This window comes from Festucalex cinctus, chromosome 5 (assembly GCF_051991245.1).
Source record: "Festucalex cinctus isolate MCC-2025b chromosome 5, RoL_Fcin_1.0, whole genome shotgun sequence".
NCBI classification, from domain to species: Eukaryota; Metazoa; Chordata; class Actinopteri; order Syngnathiformes; family Syngnathidae; genus Festucalex; species Festucalex cinctus.
Window position 1 is genome coordinate 9,171,758 of NC_135415.1, and position 27,605 is coordinate 9,199,362.

General features: G+C 39.4%; 4 protein-coding genes across 6 annotated transcripts; 2 read left to right on the forward strand and 2 right to left on the reverse strand.

The window, feature by feature from the left end:
- Positions 1-3,507: 3,507 nt before the first annotated feature.
- On the forward strand, positions 3,508-8,861 carry mat2ab (methionine adenosyltransferase 2Ab). The gene is made up of 9 exons (XM_077522433.1): positions 3,508-3,752; positions 4,509-4,586; positions 4,673-4,795; positions 4,919-5,031; positions 5,118-5,261; positions 6,293-6,511; positions 6,584-6,766; positions 6,844-6,977; positions 7,280-8,861. Exons 1-9 carry the CDS (start codon positions 3,659-3,661, stop codon positions 7,380-7,382), a joined length of 1,191 nt encoding a protein of 396 aa, XP_077378559.1. The 5' UTR covers positions 3,508-3,658; the 3' UTR covers positions 7,383-8,861.
- Positions 8,862-14,385: 5,524 nt separating this feature from the next.
- Positions 14,386-16,545, reverse strand: c5h2orf68 (chromosome 5 C2orf68 homolog). Its single transcript, XM_077522186.1, has 4 exons — positions 16,263-16,545; positions 15,537-15,652; positions 15,303-15,448; positions 14,386-15,226 (listed from the first exon to the last, which is right to left on the reverse strand). Exons 1-4 carry the CDS (start codon positions 16,382-16,384, stop codon positions 15,104-15,106), a joined length of 507 nt encoding a protein of 168 aa, XP_077378312.1. The 5' UTR covers positions 16,385-16,545; the 3' UTR covers positions 14,386-15,103.
- usp39 (ubiquitin specific peptidase 39) lies at positions 16,288-22,715 on the forward strand. 2 transcript variants are annotated; one of them, XM_077522183.1, is made up of 13 exons: positions 16,288-16,533; positions 17,324-17,402; positions 17,493-17,587; positions 17,670-17,806; positions 18,796-18,948; positions 19,026-19,251; positions 19,346-19,420; positions 20,563-20,630; positions 20,799-20,987; positions 21,158-21,300; positions 21,405-21,540; positions 21,620-21,706; positions 22,493-22,715. In XM_077522183.1, exons 1-13 carry the CDS (start codon positions 16,503-16,505, stop codon positions 22,544-22,546), a joined length of 1,473 nt encoding a protein of 490 aa, XP_077378309.1. In that variant the 5' UTR covers positions 16,288-16,502; the 3' UTR covers positions 22,547-22,715. The 2 variants fall into 2 exon arrangements, with proteins under 2 accessions (XP_077378309.1, XP_077378308.1); XM_077522182.1 differs by lacking the exon at positions 16,288-16,533 and adding an exon at positions 16,611-17,028.
- sftpbb (surfactant protein Bb) lies at positions 21,341-26,095 on the reverse strand. 2 transcript variants are annotated; one of them, XM_077522185.1, is made up of 11 exons: positions 25,939-26,095; positions 25,689-25,738; positions 25,365-25,433; positions 25,110-25,232; positions 24,916-25,032; positions 24,677-24,757; positions 24,418-24,601; positions 24,202-24,344; positions 23,388-23,468; positions 23,162-23,269; positions 21,341-23,017 (listed from the first exon to the last, which is right to left on the reverse strand). In XM_077522185.1, the coding sequence occupies exons 1-11, from the start codon at positions 25,988-25,990 to the stop codon at positions 22,982-22,984; spliced, it is 1,044 nt and encodes a 347-aa protein (XP_077378311.1). In that variant the 5' UTR covers positions 25,991-26,095; the 3' UTR covers positions 21,341-22,981. The 2 variants fall into 2 exon arrangements, with proteins under 2 accessions (XP_077378311.1, XP_077378310.1); XM_077522184.1 differs by having other exon boundaries at positions 25,365-25,436; positions 25,939-26,094.
- Between the last annotated feature and the right edge of the window lie 1,510 nt (positions 26,096-27,605).

The following is a 27,605-nucleotide window of genomic DNA, read 5'->3' on the forward strand; positions in this document are numbered from 1 at the left end:
TTTTCATTAAAATACAGTATAGCATAATGGACCTTTGTTTATAGTAGGACGTAAAAAAATAAGAATGTGAGATAAATTAGATATATATGTCATGATCAGTGACTTGTGAAAAATATGTCTACAGAATGTCATTGTTTTCCTATGTGTCTGAAATAGAGTAATATGTATCAGAAAGATAAAAATGAAGTATGATATTTAAAAAAGCAGACAATCTATGCCACAAAGTTTATTTTCTTTAATTAAATTATGTATTTATTTTCATATTTGGATATACTGTGCGTGTATCTATGAAATGAGCCTGAATTCTGCTGGCCAGTGAGAGAGTATTATTTCAGTGGGCTGGGGGAATCGTTGAAAACTGTTTTTCTTTTCTTAATTTGATTTCTTAAGTTGCTGTAAAAAAAAAAAAATATATATATATATATACATTTCAATAAAATGTTGGATTTATTGTATGATGTGTACATTATTGAGTGTGTGTGACTTACTGAAAATGATTTCAGTACAATACAAGCTTGCAAGAATATTGTCTTAAACTGACGTGAGGTCAAAAAGGTTCTCAATAAGTAAAATATCACAGTGCTCTGCTGCCTTTTTTATTTTTTATTTTATGATTGTTCAAAATGGCTGCTTCAGTTGACTAAATATGAATATGATGCGTTATTTCAGTGAAGACCACAATGACATGATGCTGTTTCAAAATGAAACTGAACTAGTAGTGACTAAACTCAAATGACCGATGCGTTGAAACAAGGAGAGGAAAAATGAATAGTAGCCAGACCCTCTACTATGTAAAATAGCCACTGTATCCATCCATCCATTTTCTTGACTGCTTATTCCTCACAAGGGTTGCGGGGGTGCTGGAGCCTATCTCAGCTGGCTTTGGGCAGTAGGCGGGGTACACCGTGGACTGGTTGCCAGCCAATCGCAGATAGTCACTCTAATATTGTGCTATATACTTATCGGTGCCGATACCATCCTTATTTAAAGGTACTGATACTTGCGATGTGACCGATGATGATGATGATCCTATTTTCTGGATGAAAGTACGGTATAGGAACAAAAAATCCCAACAGCAGGTGCTTCTTGCATCATGCTTTTGCCCTCTGAAAAGAAAGCATCCTTTTTGCAAATTCATGCTGACTCATTTGCAACTGATGCAACACCAGCCAGGGATCGTACCACTTTGTTGTTATGGAAATGGGAACTTCACAAGTGGAAGTAGGATGGATGGAATACAGAATGTGGACTCTCATGTTGTTAGCACTAATCTCAGTCTGGTTTGATAATAGCTATGAATCAAGATTGATACCAACCCACATTTGTCTGGTTCCAGCCATGGTTTTAGCAACAGTATGGTTATGCTTGCCTAACAGATATTCATGATGATGTTAAGAAATCTTATATTGAAAGAGAACTTGAGCTCCAGATAAACTATAAAGCTACAGCCATGTTCCTCTATATTTGGGACTTGTTTTATAACCCTGCAAAACCAAAGTCTAAGAAGTCATTTGGTGTATTTGTTCATTTACCGACCAGACAGGTACAACATGTTCACAATCAACAGAGCATAATTATATTACACAATAGCACACAGCACCTGAAGCAAAATAGAGATGGGGGAGTTTTTACATGTAGAATAATGAAGTTAAAATACAAGATAATGCTACACTCTGTTCTGCTCACTGCTGTATTCTGTTTACTTTTTGTCAATATTTGTATCCGTAATATATATTTACCTATTACATAATAATACTGGAGACACATTCAATTTGGTTAAATCAACATATTATATGTATTACCTTAAATGCCTTCAACATGTCACCTGCTGTGACTTTTTCTTTTGAACTTCAATAGGAATACATTTTCTTGCCATGAAAACCGCATAATGACAAACATCCTTTCATGCTCACATACACCAAAAGACAATTTAGAGCAGCAGTCACCAACGTTTTTGAAAGTGAGAACTTCTTTGTAGCTCATGATGAATGCAAGTGTTTACATTTTCAAACCATCGCAATTCCAAGGAAATCCCAATGTCGCTTAATTGCTGAGCTATTGTTAGAAAAAGCTAAAAGCCCGCTCATGTGGTCCTCTGGGACAATTAAGAAAACCAATACAAGCATGGGAAGCACATGCAAACTCCATACAGGGAGGCCGGACCTGAGATTTAGACCCTGAACCCCATAACTGTGAGGCAGACGCAATAAGCCCTATTCAACCAGATAACTCTATCACTATCTATCCTTTTGAAATGGTGATAAATGTAGAATGATTAAACATTGTTGGTATGTTGCAAGCCATTGTAAAACATTTACAAGTTATAAAATCAACAACAGGGCCTTTCTGTGTCTTTGACCTTGTAAACAAGAAATAAATGTCTTTTCAATTTCGACAAATGATTATGGAATATTAATTTAAGTCATCTACAATGTAAGTGTGAATTAAGTTTAAACAACAGCTAGCACTATCTGTAATTCTGTATGCACTTTACAATCTCCTTTCATATCACTATCACTTTTGCCTTTCATGTGTGCCGGACTCATTAATATCTACAATCCAGTTACAGAATTGTAGATATGCAGTTGAATGGTAGATGTTCCAGAAAGATAGATATCAACCGTTTTAATTCTGACTAGCCATAATTCCAATTACATATCACTACATTTCACCTAATTAACATTGAAATTAAGAAATCTCACTTTAACACGGTTTAGAAATATGTAATTCCAGTTTAAGATATCCTCAATTTTATTCGGACGCAACATTAATTTTTTAATCGTTAAATCCTAAATTAAGAGATCTGAAAAGAAATGGAGGCAAGTTTGAATAACTTTTCTAGATTTTGGAATGAATAAGCCTGAACATATGGCAAAAGTGGTGTCATTTGTCCTTGGCGAAACCTTGCAGAATGGAAAATGTTGCAGATATCTGAAATGTTGTTTTTACAAACTGGATTATCTGAAAAACTTAGCCAGTCTAGTTAGGCTTTCCTTATGGCAACCCAAAACCAAATCCCACTGAGGGATGAACGTTTAGGATACTAGAAAATGTTGATCTCAAGTCAGGGTTTGTTCAACCTTGATGTGTAATCATCAACATTTGTTTAATTGTTAGCATCACAAAATGTTCGCCCTCAGTGCAAAACAGGCTTAAACATCAAAGTTTTCCTTGCAACAAGAAAGATTACGACTGTAGAGAAACATTAAGACTGTTTGGGGAGCAGAATGTTGAGGTAAGAAACGCTGCAACCTTGAACGAACATTCGTTAGCGTCGCAAATGTTCGCCCCTCAGTGAGATATGGCTGTATTTTTAGTCTGTTACAGTGAATACGATTTTACTTTACAAAGACTAACATTTCATATTAGAACTTTCCTTCCTCCAGCTTTACAAAGGAGAACATGGCATATCGAGTACAGCGAACGGTCTGTTGCATTCATATAAGACACCACCCCTTCAGTCGCGTCATTGGTATGGCCCACACCTATGACGTCACGTCTACTGACTTCACCGCATAAAATCAGAGTTGCGCGCCATGAGGGTTACACAGGCTGAGTGAGGAAGGCTGACCTTCGTCAGAGTTGCCACTACAAGCACACTCCCTTTGTTGACATTTCCGCCGTTACGCCCGCTTTGGTCAATCATTAGTCGTTAAAGATGATGAACGGCCAGATGAATGGTTTTCACAATTCTGTCATTGACGAGGACTGCTTCTTGTTCACCTCGGAATCTGTCGGAGAAGGGCATCCCGGTAAGTACACGCTGGCCCTTTAGCCCACTTTAACGTAATTAGTCGGCGGCACACGGTCGATGTTTGGTTGTCGAAATGAATGAAACGTATAAGTATAATGAACGTCGGGTACTTATAGAATATTTGTGAGTCAGCATTCGCTGAAGAAATGATGGGCCGGTAGGCGCTACCAGGCACACGCGCCAATAGCTAGCTTGCTAATCTTGGCTCTAGTAATTGTTTGGATTTGTGGCGTGCTAATATTTAATTCCCGACCGGATTGTCATTTTTTTATGTGTACTTGGTCTTTATTTTTAACTGTTTTTTCTAGATGTAGTTGAACAATCACATGACTGCTTGTCGATTAGATAAGTAGCTAAACGTCGGAAGAATTGGGAGTTTAATTGCTACTCGTAATTCAGTCGCTTTGCAAAAATAAAATATTGCATTATATTCGTGTAGCGTCAAGTTACACGAGGCATTTTGACATATTGAGGAAGTCTAGAAAAACGCTCGTTACTCATCTGAGAGGCTAACTGAACCCCGCGTGGGCAAACACGATGCCAAGGAGGGAAAAGTCCATTTCAGGAAGAAACCTCGAACAGAGACGAGATGTGGAGCGGCCGTGTGCCTTGTCGAGTTGCTTTGCTACCGGTTAGCTGGGCCCCCACCACATGTGCACGTTTGAAATGGCGGCTCGTTGAGCCACTCCCACCGAGCACATGGGCTGCACTCTGCTTCACTGTAACCTTTTGCTGTAATTGAACTTCTTTTCAGACAAGATCTGCGATCAAATAAGTGATGCCGTCCTCGACGCTCATCTCAAGCAAGATCCCGATGCCAAGGTTGCTTGCGGTAAGGCTATTGAAGCTTTTCCTTCCATTAAACTCATGGAAGATGTTATTTTTGGTGACGTCACGTTTTCTGTTTTGTTCCAACAGAGACGGTTGCCAAGACTGGGATGATCCTTTTAGCTGGTGAGGTGACCTCACGAGCTACAGTGGACTATCAGAAAATTGTGCGGGAAACTATTCGCCAGATTGGCTATGACGACTCTGCTAAAGGTTTGTTCAGCTTCCGGATGACTGTTTTTCTCAGATAATTTAAGTCAAATGCAGAAGTTGTAAGTGCAATGTTTATGCCAAGTCATTTGTTTAGGAATCGTGACATTGTGTTCTCTGTCTCAGGGTTTGACTACAAGACCTGCAATGTCCTTGTGGCCTTGGAGCAGCAGTCTCCTGACATAGCTCAGGGTGTCCACATTGACCGCAATGAAGAGGACATTGGAGCTGGGGACCAGGTCAGTTTTTACGTTCATCCTCTTGCTCAGAATGTCCCAAAATGGCATGTGAACATGACATAGTTGTTTTCCCCCCCGCTTTCAAGGGCTTGATGTTTGGATATGCCACTGATGAGACAAAAGAATGCATGCCCCTCACAATTGTGCTTGCTCACAAACTCAATGCCAAGATGGCCGAGCTCCGACGCAACGGCACTCTGCCGTGGCTCCGGCCTGACTCTAAGACACAGGTAGGTATCTTTGTGTTATGTTGAGCGCAGGGATGATAACACTTTAAATTAAGACCACATACGGGAAAATAGAAGAAAGAGGAGGTCATTTAACTATAGTCGAAATATGACAGGCAGCATCTGTTTAATGTTAAGACATTATTGTGAAAATTGTCATTTTCCCATGATATTCAATTTCTCTTTATTTTTTTAAGGTAAGAAAAACAGTTTTGTAACATCCAACTTTAAAGCATAAAATGAAAAGTTATATCTGGTAACTAGTAGGGATGTAACGATATCCAAACATCACAATACAATATCACGATATGAAGCGCACGATAACGATAATTATCACGGTATTGTGAGGAGGTTGGCGATATTTACCTCTGGTCACACTATTGTTAAAAAAAAAAAAAAAAAAAAAAAAAAGACACTGTATGAAAGCATATTTTGCTTTTGTACATAACAATGCATATAAACCACTTATAATCTCTAATAAAAATATTGAGGCGCTTGCATGTTAATGCACGCAAACATTGAGCTCCTCCACATATTGACTCGGTTCACAGGCGGATTGTTCCCTTAATCTGACAATTAGCGTAGATTTTAAAACATAGAAGGGCCAAAACATCCCTAATGAAAATTAAATTGCACTCCGCAAATAGCCACCAGAGGACGCTAGAACTGCACAAATGGAAATCAACCTGACTTTTTTTTTTTTTTTTTTTTTTTTTTAACAGATGTGTTCCTTTTGAATATCGTGAACATGACAACGACGCTATTGTGGCAGTTTTAATATCATGATATTGCCTTTATCGTTATAGGGATGTTCGATACAATTTTTTCCCAAGACTGATTTATAATTTAGTTTCTCATCTGTGGAACTAATACTTACTCCTTGTGCATTCTGACAATGGGCACCACTGCCACCTACAGTAGTTGATGTGCAATTACACTTTATTTTAGTACCGTCAAAAAAAAAAAAAAAAAAAAAATCCACCTGGCTCAAGAAGCACCGATTATAAGCTGATGTGTCCTTGACCTCCACTCAGGTGACTGTGCAGTATCGTCAGGACCGTGGCGCCATGCTCCCGGTGCGCGTGCACACAATTGTCATCTCTGTTCAGCACGACGAAGAGATTTGCCTTGAAGAGATGCGAGATGCCCTGAAGGAAAAAGTCATTAAGTCTGTTGTTCCGTGTAATTATTTGGATGATGACACCATCTACCACCTGCAGCCCAGCGGCAGATTCGTCATTGGTGGCCCTCAAGTGCGTGTGCGAAATTTGCGCGTGTCGTAACTTGTTGCTCACCCGTCTTGAGCGTCGTCGCTGCGTTCACAGGGCGATGCCGGACTGACGGGGCGCAAGATAATCGTCGACACTTACGGCGGCTGGGGGGCCCACGGAGGCGGGGCTTTTTCTGGCAAAGATTACACCAAAGTGGACCGCTCTGCTGCGTACGCTGCTCGCTGGGTTGCCAAGTCTCTGGTGAAGGCTGAACTCTGCAAGAGAGTTTTGGTTCAGGTCAGTCAGGCGCTCGACTGCAGCCGGATGGATTTTTGTTGGCTTCCATTGCAGCTACGTTTCGTGTATGATGTTAGGTGTCTTATGCCATCGGAGTTGCCCACCCCCTCTCCATTTCCATCTTCCACTATGGGACCTCCAAGATGAGCGAGCGGGAGCTGCTGGACATCGTCCGGAAGAACTTTGACCTCCGTCCAGGAGTCATTGTCAGGTAATGTATGACGGAAGCCACAGGCTGGTCACTCACACTCCTGGATTCTTTGCTTTTCTTTGGATGAGGGCTGTGCTCGCCACTTGATGTAGTTACAAGGGAGTTTAGTCTACTAGTAACTCAGGTTTGCATGGTGAGAGCTCAGAATTAAGTTGCCGTTGCTCAGAAGAAAGGATGGTAGGTGGGGTAAGTGATGTTTTTTTTTTTTTTTAAACCTCTGTGAGGTTTAACGTGTGCGTCGGATCTCATTGTGTGTATATGTGTGTGTGGTTGCTGCTAAACTTGTTGGTTATGTATTCTAGGGATCTGGATCTGAAGAAGCCCTTGTATCAGAGGACGGCAGCCTACGGCCACTTTGGCCGTGACTCCTTCCCATGGGAGGTTCCCAAAAAGCTCAAATACTAAACTTGTTAAGCTTTTCGCCCCCAGGCTTGTTGGTGTATACTACAGAGAAGCCTCCAAGATTCAGGGGGTGAAATGCCCTTAGCTGTCTTTCTCGTTCTCTTCCTCTCTCTTTCTCTAAAATGATTCATCATTTACCATGTGCATATTTGTCCTCTGTTTTGCTAGTTGCATTATGCTGCCCTCTTGAAGCATTTTTTATTTTTTTTTTAACTTTGGGGTTACAAGAATTTGCCGCTTCTGCTTTTGCTAATCACTGTGCTATAGCCTGATTGACTGTAGTTCTCTTGTCGTTCAACACGAGTCTAGTCTAGTAGTCAATGGGAAAGTGTTGGTGTGAATTGCTGTAGTTGGCCTTCACTCACTGGTGCTACTACGAGAGGAGCATATACGTCCGGCAAAGAAAATCATCTTGTCGTTTTGGCCTGAGCAACATTCTTCCTCGGTCAGTCTGGTACAACTATTCCCTCACCCACTTGTCTTGTTTCCCTTTTTTTTTTTTGCTAGCATCACTCCTTTTCTTGATGGAGGATGCTAGAGTGGCACAATGAAATGGAAAAAGTTGTCGCTGTTAAAAAAAAAAAATGCTATGCGTTGCATGCTGAAGAGCCCCCAAATGTTACATTTTCAAGCTCTCCTATGGCCCACACATGCCGCTGCAGACCTTTGCGTTTTCTGACGTCATACAGAAAAGTCAGAGGCTGCTATGTCACTGCTCTGGTCTGCAGAGGTGTTAGATGAACTTGATAACAATGAAATTTTTATTTTTTAAGAAAAACAAATTGTGAAGCCCCATGCACTCCACAGATGTACAGATGGCAGGTGTAGTTACAGAGAAACCTGACTTCACATCTTTCGTCTGGTGGAGTTGTCAGTCTTATTGGATCTCCAATGACAACACTATTTATTTGTTCTCTGGAGCTCAGCGTGGATACAGAGAAGTTGAGCTTTCAGAAGGCAGCTTTAAAACGGTTGGTTACTGAATCTTGAATTCCTCTTGACTTGATCATTTGCTTGTTTGCTTGAGGCTCCAAAGTGTTGTACAGAAAAGCTTTGGGTCAACCTCAAAAACAATTGGCAAATGTTTGACTCTTTTACATTTTTATTTTTGGACTGCACAAATATTTTTAGATCAGCTGGTTGCCCTTTATTATTTTTTTAAATGTAAATTAAAATCATCTTCAGATCTTGGCTCTTACAAACACTCATCAGTATGATGGCAACATTTGGTTGGTGTAGTACAGAGAAACCAACCTTGTTTACATGGCCATCCAATGTAGTGCTCTTATTGCTGGTCATAAACGTTGGCTACAGTAAGTGTATACGTGCCTTGTCTATTCCTTCTACCCCTTTGCTTCTTTTCAACGCCCTCACACAAATGTGCTTCTATTAAGATCACGTAGCTCTTTCTGTAATGTGGTTCATGTTCAGCTTGGACACTTCCTTGTGCTCTGTAATAAACAAAATACTTGAAACGTACAACGTCTCATGGGCGTATTTGTTGTACTTTTTGCGCAAGTGTATGGGTTCTAGTATGTAAAGCCAAGTCGATCCCAAAATTATTTTCAATATGTTGTATGCAACCCCCACTAAAGAATGCATTGTGATTGATAATGCATTTGTGGATAAGCAAAATCCACCTATGCTTACATCCATCTCAGGTGGTAGCCCTTTTGTGACATGCTGTTGACTGAAAATGACATCACAGCTCAGGTAACGACTAATCACACCCCACCTTTCTGAGTTTTGTCATGTGACATTTACAAGTTGAGCAGTGATTGGTTATGTGACATTTACAAGCTGAGCCGTGATTGGTTGTTACCTGAGCAATTGTGATGTCAACAAGTTGCAAAATGGCCCCCCTCCAAGATGGATAAAAACGTGAGGAGTTTGCTGCCTTAGTCATATTCCACAAGCACAATATTACTCAAAATACTATGTTTTGGTTAGTGGGTCTATATAGAACATGTTGGAAAGAAACCGCAATACAGCAAATTCAGCAGTGGACCAAAACATGTCAGATAAGTCATCCTGATTAATATATAATGTTGCACAAGATAATACTGTTAAAGTTGGTTTCATAAGGTATTGATTGAGTCATCACACTACTTTTTCACCTCAAAGTTGCAGGCTAATGTGATAAATAGATCTATCATATGCAATAAAAGGTCATTTAAAAAAGTAGGATTATAATAGCTACAAATATTACAAATATTTTTCCTTATTACTATTTGTGTTTACATACATTTATTTTATTTCGGCACAACAAAACTCCATAAAACATTGGATATGTTGATTTGGTGACAGTAGGCTGTAGTAAGTAAATTGCAGTGTTTTGCTGTGAACTGACCATCTTCATGAGTTACCTTAGTCTGTAGACACAACATGGTGTCTCCTCTGCTGTATGAAAGACAATGGGATTGTGCAAGGGTTAGGATATAGACTAAACGTTTAAGAAAAAAATATTGTTCAAATGACTATGCTCAAAATCAAAGAAAGAAAAGTATGAAAGGATGTGATGACTTTTTCTTTGCTGCAAACACTTCAGGCCAGATATATATGTAGGTGGGTGACCCAGTTCTTGTGTAGTTCTTCTGATCCAATACCAATTCCTTCCTTGAATTCAAACCGAAACTGGGATGTTTCTACGTGGAGAAACCATCTTCTCAAAGGACACATTTAAGCTGTGAACAAAGAAGGACATAACCGTACCCGTTTCACATGGTCTCGAGGTCACGACAGTTGTCAGGGAGAAACTGGGCAACAGCAGTTGTTTGGGTCAACTATTTTCTCTTTTGCAGCCTAAGAACTGCTTGGATTTAGTTTCTTCTGTCTTGAGTCAAAGATGTTTGCTTCTTTGGAATATTTTGCCAAGATGTTCTTCCTCTGGCTAAAATCGACCAATTCGAAAAGTATCGATATCTGATCGCTTATTATTATTATTATTATTACAGAGGGGAAGTGAACCAAATATGTTCATTACATTGTTATGTTCCATACAGCCCAATTGTCTAAACACGGTATTGTGTTTAATATTGTGTTTTTTGGAATTTGAGTTAAGAAGCAAAATCCACCCGTTTTTATCAATCTCAGGGCGCGGCCATTTTGCCACTTGCTTTTGACTAAAAATGACTTCACAGATGTACACGGCTTTGGTAGTGAGCAATCATGGCTCACCTGTTTTCTGAAGCTGAGCTGTGATTGGTTATTTCCTGTTTCCTGAGCAACTGTGATGTCATTTTCAGTTAGCAACATAGCAAAATGGCCGCCCCCTGAGATGTAGAAAAATGGGTGGACTTTGCTGCATAACTCATATTCCACAAATGCATTATTAATCAGAATGCTGTGTTTCGATACAATATATTGTCAAAACATTTTTGGGGTTGACTTTATGCTGTTGGATGTCATTGCGGAGTAGATCAAAATTAGCCTGCAGAACTTAAGTACTGTTTTGAACTTCAGCAAGAAGAATTTAACACACTCAAAATACATTTCAAGCCTATTTTCTTTTTAAGGGTGTGAATGCTGGGTGAATACATACTCAGAATAATATCATAACCAGTGGAGCACTGTAACGGATGAATTCTGTAAAGTGTGAATAAAATACACCTGAGTAAAATCAAGGTTGTGCAATTTCAAATAGTTGAACAAGTCATGGCCTCTGCTCTAATAGACACTGTTCCTCAATTAATCACCAAGGACGTTGACAATGTTACAAATTCTCTCATTTCTTATGCAAGCTCACTGGAATTCCCCTTGCCTACTCGAGCCATGATTCCAACCAGTAAGTATACTTTGGCACACTCCAGTTTTGTTGGTGAGAATAGTAAATAAACAGTAGGAGAGAGCTGAAGAACGGCATGTAGCCAGTCAGTGAATTGGCCAAAAATGTGATCGTAATAACCTCATGTCATTTAAAAAAGCAAACCTGTTCCCGTTCTGTCCCCAAGTAACTTGCTTAATTAAATCATGTTTGTCTTGGTTCAACAATGGTTTCACCTTTAGTCAAACAGAGAAGCAATTAATGAAACCTGCAAACAAAACACTGAAGTGCAAGCTGCATCACTATAACTTTCCCAGAGGATTTAAAGTTGTCTCATTTGGCTGCAATGTTGAGGCAGGTGCTCAAATGATATGTGACGGTGCGTAAACCTAGAAAATACAAATAGAAATCGCTATTATGTAGCTGTCACACATTTCATTCGCTTCCCTCACATAAACTTCTTACTTCGAACAATAAACTGCTCACTATTTGAGGAATTGAGCAGTCACACCAGCAAATCTTGTCTGGCAAATAACCCCTGGAACATTTTTCCATGTTATTAGCTTAATTAGGGTACATTGACACACAGATTCTGCCATGTGCTTGTTGCATTTTTACTCTAGTATAATTATCTATTGAAAAAGACTTGCCTGACTCAAAACTTGTACCTGAATCTACGTACTGTTTATTTTAATTTATTTTGTATATAATGTTGATAGACTACATTATCAATGCAGCATTTTACCCTGTTGACCTTTGATTGTGAAGTCATTGATCAACAGAGTTATTTCTTGTCATGAACAGATGGCTTTGCCTATTAAATTGGATCACTACAGTTACAGTATATCAGGCTACAGTATATTTGCGCACAAGTTACATCATCGCATTCTGACAGTGTAAATACAGTGGCTTTGCATTTCCACTACTGCAGTGGCTCATTTGGATGTCTATATTTAACCAGGCGTGACCAGTGTGGGGCTGCAATGTTGCAGGCCTTGAATGGGAAACTCCTTCACTCAGACTGCTGTGGATAAAATAGGAGGAAGACACATGCAGTCTCCACTCCCAACAAATCGCGCCTCATTCTCAGAGGTGTTCCTCATCATTTGCTCTTCAATCAGTCAAAAGTGAGCACTTTCTTTCGAAGGGTTTTCATAATTCGAGTCACAAATAGGGCCTTCTTGCTAGGAGAGAATTCAAGAGCAAAACATAAAACACGAACGGCCTTGTGGGACTGCGGGGTCACTCACAGCATGTCCACTGGTGGTCAGCACCAGGTGGAAACACAAGTGCAGACTCAGGCCAGATATTTTCCCGAGGTCACTGACATTTCCTGCAGGCTTAAGGTGACAGCTGATGCAATATTTTTCATAGCGTGATATCTTGTGAAAGAGTGAACAAGCACGTACTTGATCCCTCCATATCTTGGACTTTAACTCCACTAAAACTAGTTTGTGATTATGTTTGAATAAAAGAATACTATTGGTGTAGAAAATATGGATGCTTTTGTGATATGTTTTACAGAGATGTTCTCTTTTTGCAGAAAGGTAATTTTAGAATTGGAGGATATTTCACCTTCCACTAATCAAATTTTAAATAATCCACATACAAAATGCTAAAATATGCAGTTTCTTGAGTAAACTTATTTGTCCTGATACCAAATCTAAACAAATAAAAACTAAATAAATGCTTGAAAATAGTTTATAAAATACCAAATAAAACTATACTGACCAAATTGAATCTCAAATAAAATAGCTAAAATGAAATTTAAATTGACTTTTTTTTTTGGCTATTTGTTTCATTGCTGTGTCTTGTAACTGTGTGAACATTTTTTTACAAACATAGTATTTAAAATAAAAATTATTAAATGGATCGCGTGTCCCACATGAACGCAGCGATGTTACCATAATCTTTTTTAGCATGGTAGAAGAAGAAAATAGCAGTGAATCAGATGATCCACAGGACTTGACATCATCAAACAGTTAAAAAATGTGTCGAGCAAAGGTATGTCTTCTCTTTTATTTGTCATATTAGCCTTGATTGAATGTTTGACTCTACCTCATGCTACCTGTTACAGTATGCTTAAAGCTCAGAATAAGACAATTATTTTTTTCTTGACTTATTTACATATTTGTAAGTTTGTCCTCTTGGTCACACAGCTATTTGCAACCCTATACCTGGAACCCTCTTGATGTGATTAGAATGACAGGGTTGCACTACATTGTGATTAAATACATTTGTAAACTTGATTTGTAAAACAGAATCAAGCTTTTGGTACCCATTATTTATGAATATGTAGCAGAAGATCATAAAATTTAAGCCACAATAAGTCCTCCAATTCTGGAATGATCACTAACACTGTACTGAACTAAATTTCATTGCAATTCTACTTTGTCTACAAATAGTTTAGATGGTTGTACAAGAAGAAGAGTAACAAAATGTGAGAGTCACTGTTAACTACAAAAACTGTGCTGCATGTGTATAAATGCATTGTTATAAGTTGCACAATTGCTGCTTTGCACGTTGCAACAAAATTGAGTGCTTTGACAAGAATTGACAAGCGTGCCCTCGGGGTGTTTATCCAGAAGAGAGCTTCTACTTTATATAATGTCAATGTGAAGGACCACCTCACGATTGGGTACTTTCAGCCAAAAGTTGACTACATGGGGATGTATTCCCCAATCCTTGGCCCAGTCACATGCTGGTTGAGATGTGAGTCTGAAGAAGAGGGTGTGTGTCTTTCCCACCAATAGCACAGAACATCTGGGTCCCCTTGAAAAGGTTTTGCATAACATTCTTGAGCCTTGGCCAGCCACGAGGCTTTTTTTTTTTTTTTTTTTTTTTAATGCCGCGCCCTCAAAGTTTGTTTTAATTTCTGAGTAAATGTCAAATTAATCATTTGTTCCTATCAGTAAATGCACGTGTTGTTACTTACACAGCTCAACAACATTTTGAAGTCTTCCTATTGCCCCCAACCTGTGCTTTAAGGCAAGCATCAAATTGTTTCATACCCGTCAAGTTGTTCCCATGTGAGAAATGTCTTTGATACGTAAAATGACACCAATGCATCCAAATCTGATTTAAACTAATAGTGTAATAGGCATAAAACAACATTTTGTGGGAACGTACACAACGTAAGTTTCTTGAGGGATGGATTATGGCCCATTTGATTTGCGAACAGTACAAAACTATATGAAGTGGTAGGTTCCAGTTTGGACCATACCAAAATAAATACTACTCCGCAGTAGGAACATTGATTTAATGTCGCCACCTGGTGTCCACAGCATGTAAAAACATGTCTATTTGCTATCAACGTTTTCAAAGACCAATGGATGAGTTAGAAACAGAGCTGATTTGGAAAAGTAATATGCGTGTATCCAAATTATTTATTATCCGTATAACACGTAGAAAAGATTCACATTATAGTGCTATTTGTTCGAAAAGTTGCACCAAGACACATTTGGAGCAAAAACAAACAAATCTGGGTACAAAAAAAATAAAAAATATCCACAAAAATACATTACAATAAAATAAAATAAATTACAATACTAGAGGTAATAAAACAAAATGAATACAAGGTCAAGGCTAAAACTCACTCACTGACAAACCAGTGGCGCTCCCACTGCCAGCACTTTATTCACATTAACACCAAAAGAGGTAATGTTCTCTTTTTTCCTGTCAGAAAACATTTAACAAATGTGCACAATGATCCCCAATGATGTGAACCAGGGGAGGCAACAGTACATGGTGAGTGAAATGCAGCTACGACTGCCCTCAACTGTACGTCCTTATTAAAACACAACAGGAATGTGTGTCTGATCTGCGCTTGCCTACTTGACACAATCAGGTCTTCCTCCACGCCAGCTCTGTCTGCAGCCTTCCTGGTAATCAGGATGACGACGTTGTGGGCAGGTCTTTGCCTCTCGTACGTCTGTTGCAACTCCACTCTTACATTCCTGCCTCAGCGTTTATCTCTTCTTTTGTCCATCTCCTTTCGAATGCGGACCTCCAGGACTGCCCTCATGGCTAAATCCAGGACGTTTTTTTCAGCGACGCGTTCTACCACCCTTGCAGGCTTATCATCCTGTTGGAACAGAGAAACAGATGAATAAGCAATGAAAAATGAGCATGCACATGACACAATAGTAGAGTTCAGCCACCTTGTGCACAAGGAAGGATGTAATGGTCCCCGAGTCCGACTGATAGTCAAGCCAGAAGAGTTCAGTTCCCTGCATTTCTGTCTCAGTGCTTGAGCCGCTTTCATTCCACTCTTCCGCCTCGACACTCGCCTGAGGCTCAGATTCATCTAGAACATTATAATTAGTGGATGTGACTTCTACTCAACCTAGAAAATTGATGGCAATAAACAAGACTCAAACATAAAAATTCATTACGTCTTTGTCTGGGATGGTACACCTGAATGTCAGGTCGCCTGGGTCGTTGAGGAGTTGTGGTATGCCTCCTCCGTTGACCTTCTTTGGCTAACTTCACCTCTTTGTCATAGTCATCTCTTGGAGGGAAAGACAAACACTAATATACATAAATATACTGTCGTTTTCAAAAGCAGTTGTCCTCATTTAGGTCACGGTTTAGTGGGAGCTTGAGGCAGGGTTCAACCTGGACGGACCATCAGCCAATCACAGGGCACATACAGAAAAACACTGGACTGGCCAATGACAATTTAGTCTTGGATTAACACAAATATAGTACTTTCACGGACGTTATTTTATTTAAAAAGCACAATTGTGTCATTTGTATACTGAACACATGTTTTTATCGTCAATGATCGTCTAACTGGTTTAAAAGCATAACTTATAACAGCATTTATAATTTTAAAGTAACTATATCCTAAAATCAACTGTAATCTGGATTGACTGTAATGGCATAGCATGCTACCTCCTCCCTCAAACATGCCACTAACTTTTAGGTGTGTGGTCATATACCAAATCAAGCTCATGTGCGTCCTTCCATAAATTGTATTTCGCTGTAAGACACAACTACGTAAAAATGACCTTCCCGTAGTATTTGCATTGCTGTATTAATTTGTTGAGACTGGATCAGCTGTAGGATCATAATCGATGTTTGCTAACATTGTAGCCGCTAACATTAGCTGTAGCCACCTGGCAATCTGGTTCCTGCGGATATGGTGCAGGAAGCCGTGGCTCATGTCCAAACGCCCCCCGCGTTTGTACTTCAGCTCGTGCGCTTCTTCGTCTCTAAAAATATCCATTTCGGTAGACATAGTCCACAAACGTGGAAGTATGATTTTGCCAATAATGCAAAAGGACTCACAAGTGTGACAAAAAGCTACATGGCTAACCGCTAGAAGTTGATGGCCAACTAAAACACTTCCGGGGTCAATGGTAATCGTGAACGCCTTACACTGTTCCAGTAAGAGCTAGCGCATTTAAGGGTTACAGTATATATTTTTTTAAACGTACTCTTGAGTGTAGTAAAATTATAATAATTATTATTACAAATAATTACTGAATACGTTGAACCAAACGTTGTCATAGCGATATTTTTACATTTCTGTTATTTATATCTACTGAAAGTATAAAACGGAAAACGCGTTAAATTTGTCTTGTAATAAGTATTCCATAAACTTAACTTAATTCACTGCGTGAAATGTTTTTTTTTTTCTATTGTGGGGACTTGTGAAATTTCTTAGTTATTTTTTTTGTGGTCGCAAATCTGCCTGTCGCAGTGAGTGACGTCGCACGGCGGGCTCCGACGCGTTTCGTGTTCGACTGATTCGTTTGTGTGAAATAAGAAAGTTTAGTCAATTCTGTCTGCTTCGAACAATAACTTACATTATGATAACAGCAACGGTTTCTCTGAAGCGAGAAAGAGAAGAAGAGGTGGACGAGGACGACAACGATGATGGTGGGAGAAAACAAGTTACAATAGTCATGCTGGTTTTAGATTAGCACGTTGCTAACGTCAACAAATTTCTAACTCGTGATCGTTTAAAACTGTTTGACCCAGCCGCAAATCTTTCCATCAGTATATATTCTTGTTAATATTCTAAAAAAATATATATACCTTGACATTTGTTTTAAGTCAGAGGTGGTCTCCCATCTGCTAAGCTTGCTTCCTAGCGTGTTTGGCTAGCCAGTTTGAAAGGTGCGATGAATGAAACGTTTCAGCCTTTGCCTGCTTGCTTCACTTCATGTTGTAGTGCCAGTTAGAAAAGGACGAAGTCGTGTTACAGAGGACCGAAGAAGCCGTCACTGTCCGTATCTTGACACCATAAACAGGCAAGATGCATTCAGTTTTGGACATATATCATCGGTGCTGAATGCTAAGTCCAATAGCTCAGCCCATGCTTATGTGTTTTTGTTCATCAGGAGTGTGCTTGACTTCGACTTTGAGAAGCTCTGCTCCATCTCCCTCTCACACATCAACGTTTATGCCTGCCTTATATGTGGCAAGTACTTTCAAGGTATGTGCATTAACTTGCCCCATTGAAACATCACTTTCTATTTATTAAGCTGTACTTACTTGCGACTTGCTCCCATATGTAGGTCGAGGTTTGAAATCCCATGCGTACACCCATAGTGTCCAGTTCACCCACCATGTGTTCCTCAACCTGCACACACTCAAGTTTTATTGTCTGCCTGACAACTATGAGATCATTGACTCTTCACTAGAAGACATTACGGTGAGTCAGTGATTAGCTCACAGACGATGTGTTCAATTTATATCACAAGGAGATCCTTCTATTTTTAGAGCTGACTTTGTTTGAGAGTCAAAGTCAAATTTATATGTATAGCCCTTAATAGCAAAAACAAAACAAAACAAAAAAGTCTCAAAGGGTTGTACAAGCCATTATTTCACTAAAAAGTCAACAATATCGCCTGGTCAAAAGTTTTGACCGGTGGTTGAAAACCAGTTTAATGAAACAAAGTGGCTGCCTTGTGGAAAGTGGTTCTCCACATGACCTTTAGATTGATGCAGAATCCACCACAGCAATAGTTTCACTTTGCTAATGACCACCAAGCCCGCTCTCCTAGCAGATGTTTTTCACAAATATGTAACTTTTTACAGCAAATTAATTTATTTATAAAAAAATAGTAAATGACAATGAAAGACTTGCAACAAAATTTCATATTGAAAAAATACTAATTTCATAAGAATCCCAGCAAAGGTACAATATGTTTTTGAAGGTTTGGCAACCGTATTTAGACCATATTAGTGGGATAACTACTCCAAATGACTGATATGTTGTCGCATATCATCATTTTTTTTTTTTTTGGCTGTGGGGGTATTGTTTGTTGGGTTAGGGGTGTATGTTTATATGTTACCCGGATTGTTGTATGTTTGTACAAATTGCAGAAAAGTCGAAAATAAAAATATTCCAAAAACCGAATTCCAACAAAGGTAAATTTAATCATCAAGTCTAATAATTGCCATTCAATGAATAATTGATAAAAAGCATCCTTGTCAATATGAAATACCACTGCAATGCAATTTTGCAGTACTACAACTCAAAACTCACAATATACTATTTCAATTAATACCGTAATATTTGGCCATTATTATTACTACCTTTGTGAATGTGTAATTTTTGATGCCTAATAATGTTATGATAAGATAATGTTTACTTCGATGACTTAACGCAGAGATATTCATTCTCATTTATTTCCACAGTATGTGCTTAAACCAACATTCACCAAGCAACACATTTCGGGTTTGGACAAGCAGGGCAAACTTTACAGAGCCTACGACGGAACGACTTACCTGCCGGGCATTGTTGGCCTCAACAACATTAAAGCCAATGACTACGCCAATGTGGTCTTGCAGGTATGAATGATCTCCATTTTACAGAACACCGATTGATGAGAGGTCACAATTGCACTTAACCGCTTTGAATCTCCAAGGCCTTTTCCAATGTCCCGCCACTGCGGAACTACTTTCTCGAGGAGGAAAACTATCGAGGGATCCGCAGACCACCGGGGGACATCATGTTCCTCCTGGTGCAGCGTTTCGGCGAGCTGATGCGCAAACTTTGGAATCCCAGAAACTTCAAGGCCCACGTGTCTCCTCATGAGATGCTCCAGGCCGTGGTGCTTTGCAGCAAGAAGAACTTCCAAATCACCAAGCAAGGTCAAAATGTTGCGCTCGCACTTGGGAGGAATAGAGATTGAATGACACGTTTTTCTGCGGAGATGACTGTAGGTTTTTGTTGTGTGCTCTGTAGGAGACGCCGTGGACTTCATGACGTGGTTTTTAAATGCGCTGCACGGTGCTCTTGGAGGTACAAAGAAAAAGCCAAGTGAGTGGGAGGGAAAACAATAGTGTTCCCTCGTTTATCGCGGGTTTATCATCATTTTTTTGGTTTATTTTTTTGGTCTTTGCGCGGCCGTATCTCTCGAACCCTATATCTGACTAGGGACAGACTGGCATCTGCGGATTCGTCTCGACGAGACCCTTCCAACAATGTCTGTCCTGTCGCTCCTAGGGATGTAACGATAAGGGCAATATTGTGATATCGTGATATTAAAACTGCCACAATATCGTCGTCGTCATGTTCACAATATTTGAAAGGAACACATCTGTTAAAAAAAAGTCAGGTTTATTGCCATTTGTGCAGTTCTAGCACCCTCTAGTGACTAGTTTATTAGTGCAATTTAATTTTCATTAGGGATGTTTTGGCCTTCTATGATGAAGGGGAGCCTAATTTGCTTGTGAAGCGATCAATGTGTGCTTGCATTAGCAAGTAAGTGCCTCAATATTATTAGAGATTGTAGGTGGTTTATATGCATTGCTGTTTAGTATGAGCTCTTTTTTTTGTGATTTTTTTTTAAATATTGCCAACCCCACCACATTATCATGATAATTATCGTATCGTGACCTTCATATCATGATATCGTATCGTGATGTTTGGATATCGTTATATCCCTAATCGCTCCACGACATTGCATTCTGGAGATAGAAAATATATACTGTTCTGTATAACAAGTAAAAAAACAAAAAAAAAACACTTTTAATGGAAAAATATGACTGTAAATGAAAAAAAAAACCAACAAACAAATCATGAATGAAAAGCATTCAATAAACTTAAAAATCATACCAAAATGAAAAAAAAAAAGATATAATGAATGAGAAAAATATATACTGTGCTGTATATTGTAAAAAAAACAACAAAACATACTTTTAATGGAAAAAATAACATATGATGAATGAAAAATCATTAACAATAAAGTAAAAATCACACCAAAATGGAAAAAAAGCATAATAAACGAAAAAAAATCTAATTAACCAGAATTCAAAATAAAAAAAAATAATAACGCGTATTTCCATGATCGCGGGTAGTTTTTGGAACGTAACACCCGCGATAAACGAGGGAACACTGTAGTATCAATCTATTGTTACTCTTCAAATTCGCAATTGTGATGGTGTTTATCTGCCATCTAGCAATCCTAACAAGAGCGTTCCAAGGCTCCATGCGGATCTTCTCAAAGAAGCTACCACACCCAGATCTGGTCAGTTATTCTCAACTACATACTTGAGACAAAGAATGCTTATCATCTGCTGCATTGCACATTTCTCTTTTCAAACAAGGCAAGCATGGAAAATGTGCTCACCTTTCCCTTCAAGTCTATGGCAGTCCACTCATTTGGTGACTCCTCGTGATCTTTCGGTGTTTCCAGACACCAGAGGAGAAAGATGCGCTGCTCCTGACCGACGAGTACCAGGAGCAGATGTCAGAGTCCACGTTCTTGTTCTTGACCCTTGACCTCCCGACAGCCCCCTTGTACAAGGACGAGAAGGAGCAGCTCATCATCCCGCAAGTGCCTCTCTTCAACATCCTGGGCAAGTTCAATGGCAACACAGAGAAGGTAAGATTGTTAGTGGTTTTGTAATAATGCATTCAGATAAGATTTTAATTTTTATCAACCATTTATTATTTTAATCATTATCAACAATAAGCTACTTGCAATACCCAGAAGGCTCATTTTTGCTACTAAGCATTTCAAAATGAGCCGCCTTCTGTCTGATATATCTCCAGGAGTACAAAACATACAAGGAGAACTTCCTGAAAAGGTTCCAGTTGACCAAACTCCCACCATACCTCATCTTTTGCATCAAAAGGTTCACAAAGAATAACTTCTTTGTGGAGAAGAACCCCACCATCGTCAACTTCCCCATCACGTAAGGGTTGCCGGCCAAGAATCGGACACATCACCAATCGTGTGAAGGAAGTCGTTTATTGAATTCAGTATGATCAAATATTAGTGTTGCGTTCCCCTGATCAGGAACGTCGATCTTCGCGAGTACCTGACAGAAGAAGCCCAAGTCACGGAGAAGAACACGACGTATGACCTCGTGGCCAATGTGGTGCATGATGGGAAACCAACTGAAGGAGCCTACAGGATACACGTCCTGCATCACGTAGGTTCAGACTGAAGTTGATCACGGTATAGTTTTGTTTTGTCTCTGTTCTGCTGACCAAACGTTTGCGTCGTATCAGGGGACCGGGAAGTGGTACGAAATGCAGGATCTGCAGGTGATCGACATCCTCCCCCAGATGATCACGCTGTCAGAGGCGTATATCCAGGTGAGCTGTCTGTGTTGCTAATATTGATCAGAGTTATCTATTTGTTGTAATCGTACAGTTTTTATTCTGTGAGTCAAGCATTGCCACTTGTGTTATTCTGAAACAAAAGCTTATTCAATATGCAAATGTACACATTAGAACAAAAGCTGGGGCTGTGACAGGCACTCTATTACTCCACAGAAATGTGTGAAAATAATGGAATATCCAGTGGAACCTCTCAAGTTGAATGTCCATTAAATTGGAATTCAAAAAAGTTACCTTGAAATTTTCAGATTCGAACCAATCTTGCATGACATCATGCGAGAAGTTGGCATATTTTGGCAAAATCTCAACCAAAGATGCATTAAAGGAACAATTCTGGATTGTTTTAGTTTTTCTTTTTGCTACGTAGGGACTAAACTTCATTGTAAAGTACACTTTTTTTGTTTTGTTCACAATTGTACAGATTTGTTAAATTGTGAGACCCCTAATGTACATCTACTTTGCAAATGGCCTTTGTAGTCAGCCTTATCATTAAAGACTATTTTAGTTTTTACATCTCAATATTAGTAGCTCCCATTTTTCACTTGAATTTCAAATGTTAACATGTGGCCTGTGTATTTTATTGCAGTTGAAGCCTGCCATTTAGGGAAAACTACATATTTTGAAATCACTACTAATAGGAAGTTTTCCAGCATTCTGGAATTCATTATGTTCTTTTGTTGTTCCACTGGATAAACAAACCAAGTGTAGAAGGATTTTTTTTTCCTCAGATATGATGATGGGTTCCATTTTCATCTTTTGTAGATTTGGAAGCGACAGGAGAGTGCTAAGGACACAAACAACCACAATGGTCCATAGTGGTAAAACAGAGCATCACAAGATAGGATTTTTGTTTTGTTTTGGTTGGTCATAAAAAACACAAAAATAAATCACGTATGTACTTTTTCCACTGTTTACCGTATGTTTTTACGTTGTTTCTAAATAAACAGCTTTCTGCTCCTTTGTCGTATGGGAGCAAAACAATACAGCTCTTCCTTTTGCCTGTCAATCATCTGAATACATTTCATTGTTCTAATTTCATAACAACTACACAAAGTTTCCACAATCATTGATCGGAATACAACTGAGCAAGTGGTGTTCGCAATTGCATCCTGGCTGCCAGTTATATTTCTCCATGCAGACAAAAATTAGGAAGGAAGAAAAACAAATAAATTACAAAAATGTTAAAAGTATAGGAGGCAAATAATTAGCGTGATTGTGTATGCACATGCACGCAGTTGATTAAAAGGCTGTTCACTTCCACATGTGCTTCTCACAGAAGGCCACGTTCTGAAAGGAGAACACAAGCACATCAATAAGAGAACAAGGAGAAGAATCCAAAAGCGGGAATACTGAAGGTTAAATAGTGATTTCCTGCCTTGCACTTTGTGCTTGCCAGTTAATAAGTGATCAATGTGTGTGAATATAACTTACGCCACACTTCTGAGCTGTATTTGTGTCTCGGCACCAGTAGCTCGGCCCCCAAGTGCAGGGATTGCTTCCTATCAGCTCGGGCTTTTTTGCAGCGCACAGATCAGCTTTCTGAAGGGCAGACAAACGTGAGGACAGACTGCATAACATGTTAAATTGTTGCATCAGAACTGTGACTTTTCAAAATAAGAACTTCAGTACCGTGAGGTGCTTTGTCCTCTGCACTTACTTCACAAACGTCGTCATGGTCTACCTGGTTTCCCAAAACCTGCTGCAGTCGTGCGCCATAGATTTTGGTGAATGCCTCACACTGAGAAAAAAAAATAATAATTCCAATTCATAACAGTAAGACTGGAAGGTAGGGCTGTATCGATATCCAAACTCGAGCTGTCAAAATTAATCGACAACTATTTTAAAAATTGAGTAATCGTTTGGAGCCATTTTTTAATATAAAATTGTCCAAATCCTCTGTTTTCAGCATATCAAACAGTAATTGTTAACTGATTTCTGTAGTCCTTTATGAAAGAAGACTAATTATCTTTTGTGTTTAATCAAAACAAGATGTTTGTAAACGTCTGTTTTTACATTGGAAAACAATGGCTGAACCAGTAAAATAGTACATCACCCCCCAGTTTTTTAATCACTATACAAATACAAAGTATTAAATAAACACAAATCACTGGTTAACAAACAAATCAATGCATATAAACAACCTATACAATCTCTTAACACAATATTGAGTCGCTTGCTAATGCACGCACATATTAATTCGGTTCACAAGCATATTACGTCCCCCTTCATCTGACCATTAGTGTGGATTTTAAACATAGAAGGGCCAAAACATGCCTTGTGAAATTTAAACTGCACTAAAAAAAACAGCCACCAGAGGGTGCTAGAGGTGGACAAATAGAAATCAACCTGATTTAAAAAAAAACAAAAAACAAGATGTGCTGCTTTTAATACTATGACATGACAATGAGACGATATTGTGGCAAGTTTTAATATCTCACTAGCACGATATTGCAGTTATCGTTACACCACACCTTCGGAATGGCGTTGGGGTGACGACCACACACAGACCGCAGGAAAGCGGACGTCTGAGGCTTCGTGGCGTTGACGCCCAGTTGAAGTCGGCTCAGCGCAGTCAGCGTACGGCATGAATCACAGTCCGAGGCGGCGGGCAACTCTAGGAAGTGATCACGGCATTGTGACTTGGTGAGAACATGCTCACATGTCCTGTCAATGAAGCTGATCCTGACCTGGAGCAGGAGAGTCCCTGAACAAACAGATGTGCAGCAGGGCGCAAATAGTGTGAGGGGCGGCCGAAGACAGCAGGAACTCCACTATCTGCACGCCATATTTGTCAACAAAGTCATCACACTCGTCCTTGTAGCTCTGAGGCAGGAGATCGCAGACCTCGTCCATGAGCTTCATTAAAGCATCCTGCAGGAAGAAGAAGATGGTGACGGACAACAGACGCAACGAAGAATATGACGGCAAAAAAACAGTGAAACGGACCTCGGTCATGTTTTGGGGCAACAGAGTCTCCAGTTTCTTGATGATGAACAAGCACAGGGTGCAAGCCGGATTGAACTGCTCCTGAATAAGACAAGGTCTGTTCATCATCCATTTTCTATAGCACGTATCCTCATTGACTTTCCCATCTAACTCGTTTTCGGATTCTTACAGTTTCTCATTAGTCTGAGCAATGTAGTCAAACATATGACCACATTCCACTTCTGTGTTCTCATACGCACACGTGTGTTGGTGAGCGCAGGTACGACTTCCCCATTGTCCTGGTGGGGAAGTGCCATCTCTTCCCCATTCTTGACGGCAGCACACAGCCCAAAAGCTGAACAGGTTGCTTCCCCGTCCTAAGAAAAGGCAGACCCACATCATCGTAAAACAGAGGTCAAATTGTTCAACTTCTCTCTTGAGCGGACAAACATACCCCGTGACCAAGTGGTTGCAGTAGAATTTTGGGAAGATGCATCTTCAACTGAGAGTCACATTCCAACGCCTGTTTGTCCGGGAGGTGCTGGCAGAGTGCGTGCAAGGTTTCATACACACGCTCCTGAAAAAACACAGACCTTAATGCGATTAGCACCCAAGCAAGAATACTTGGAATGTGTGCAATGTAATTGTTAGACAAAGCCACATTTTGATAGTTCTATTTTATTAAAAAACAAATGAAAAGGATAATCACCTTACTGTCTTTGCTAGGAATCATGTTGGCTGAGAGCTGGATGATCTGACTGCACTCTGAGCAGATGCCCTTCTTACAAGCAGATGGTACAAACACAAATTGTCATCACTGATGTGTTTAAACTAAACGTATATACCGAAAAGATCACATGTAGTCTTTTGGGTTAGGTAGAATCTTTACTGTTTTCTGTGACAAACATGACAAAATGCGAAATTAAAACGATTGTATTGTGCATATTATGTATTGTATATTTTCGTGGGCTTGCTGTAATGATAAATAGGCACATATGTTAATAAGCATTTGTGACAAACATTTTCGACTTACCTCATAATTATGTTTGAATGCCAGAGGGTCTTTGATGAACATGGAGTCTCCTTAGAACACAAAGACATAAAAAAAATCACATGAAAATACAGAATGATAAGGACGACAAATTGTAAACTCATATATTCATCATTCATAATAAATAACCTGCATCCCATTGTGTAGAGAACAAGACGTCATGTATCATCGACAGTGCTTGTCAAGGAAATGCGAGGTGATGCCGACATTAAAATGTCCACCTTGATCTTACCAGAGTATAGAGACGCCGTTATGAGCACCAGGAGAAATCCAAAAGACGACATGATGTAGGAACAGGAACAGAATGAGAAGCAGATGACTAATGTTTATTTTGTCTGACGCTCCGGAAGTGATCCGTCTCAGCATGCATCCTACTAAGGTCGCAAACTAGCACGTCACATTCCATCATAACAAGGAAGCCTTGACCTACAGCTAACAAGTTTTCATTTCCAACATCATATACACATGACACATTTTCGGCGTGGGGTTGTCAAAGTGATAATGAAGTGTGGCGCCCCAAAGTAACTCAAGATCATAAATACATTCATTCAATGAGTCGAACTGGCTCTCACACGTCACGTTTATCCGCCATATTGGATGTGGCAACTCAACAATAATCCCACGTGTATGGATTTGAACTCTCGCGTTTCTCTTTCAAACTCGCGTTTCTCCGTTTTTAGGCTACACCATTCACATTTCTCATTTAATCTTCGAAGTCTAGTGCGTGTCTGTCCTGCTTGTAGGTTTTTGATATTAAACACTGTACTTGTTTATAAATAGGGGAGACAGAGAGAGAGAGAGAGAGAGAGAGAGAGAGAGAGAGAGAGAGAGAGAGAGAGAGAGAGAGAACTTTTATAAAATGATCACTAGATGGCAGCAGTACTGTATGTGTTTGGTAAATAACACGAGGTACATGACAAATGTGACACAAGAGTAAAAATATAAATGTACAAAACATATGTAAACATGCTTGTTAGAAAACATTGAAGGGATCAGGCCCATAATGTGTTCATAATTAGAAATACAATCCATTTGAAATTTAATTGAAAAGAATTCAGCTGTCAAGTTAAAGATATGTGTACCATAGTTGTACACATGATAGCTTAAAAATAAAAATTGAACCGTGGACAAATCCTTTGGCAGGAACAAACATTTATATTTGATCCGCTCAGCAAAACATTTCTTTTTATTTACATTTGACCCTACATGTGTATTTTGAATTTGCTGGGAAAGGTTCATTTAATTTCATTTCATAAAACCCTGACTATGGATGGTATAATAAAAGAATGACTTCTCAATTTCAGTGGTTCTTCGATCATGCAAATAAAGGTACACGTGCGCTTGTGCATACAAGTAGACACATGCTTAATGGCCACTCCTCTGTGTGATGCTTTGTCACCCAGGCTGACCCTCTGTAGACTTTCTGGCTACGCCTCTGTACAATTGATTGGTCGCCAGCCAATCGCAGGGCTCGTTTAAGACAGACGTATGTTCATTATCGTGACACACCTCCACAAGCTGTCAAACATAAAGGCATTGGCTTTTGTTTCTACCATGCTTGCAATGCAAAGCTCTCATTAAATAATTAGCACAGTGTTTCAGTTGGCAGCAAGGCGCCACCTCTTATTTACAGATGCATACCATTGCCATAAAGAAGTAGAGCCTGACCAAGTTATCAGAGGGCCGATTATTATTGGTCGTTTAATTTTAACACATTTAAATGTTTCAAGGCACACAACACAACCAGTGCATAAATGATGTCTTCACAATTTGGAAACATCAATGAACATGAAACCGTTTTTAAAAAGGAGTTAAAAATATATTTATATGTGTTGCTGTTTTAAATTCTGTATCCTCGTGCTTTTGAAGGGTTGTGGAACTTGTCCGCCAGGTGTAAAC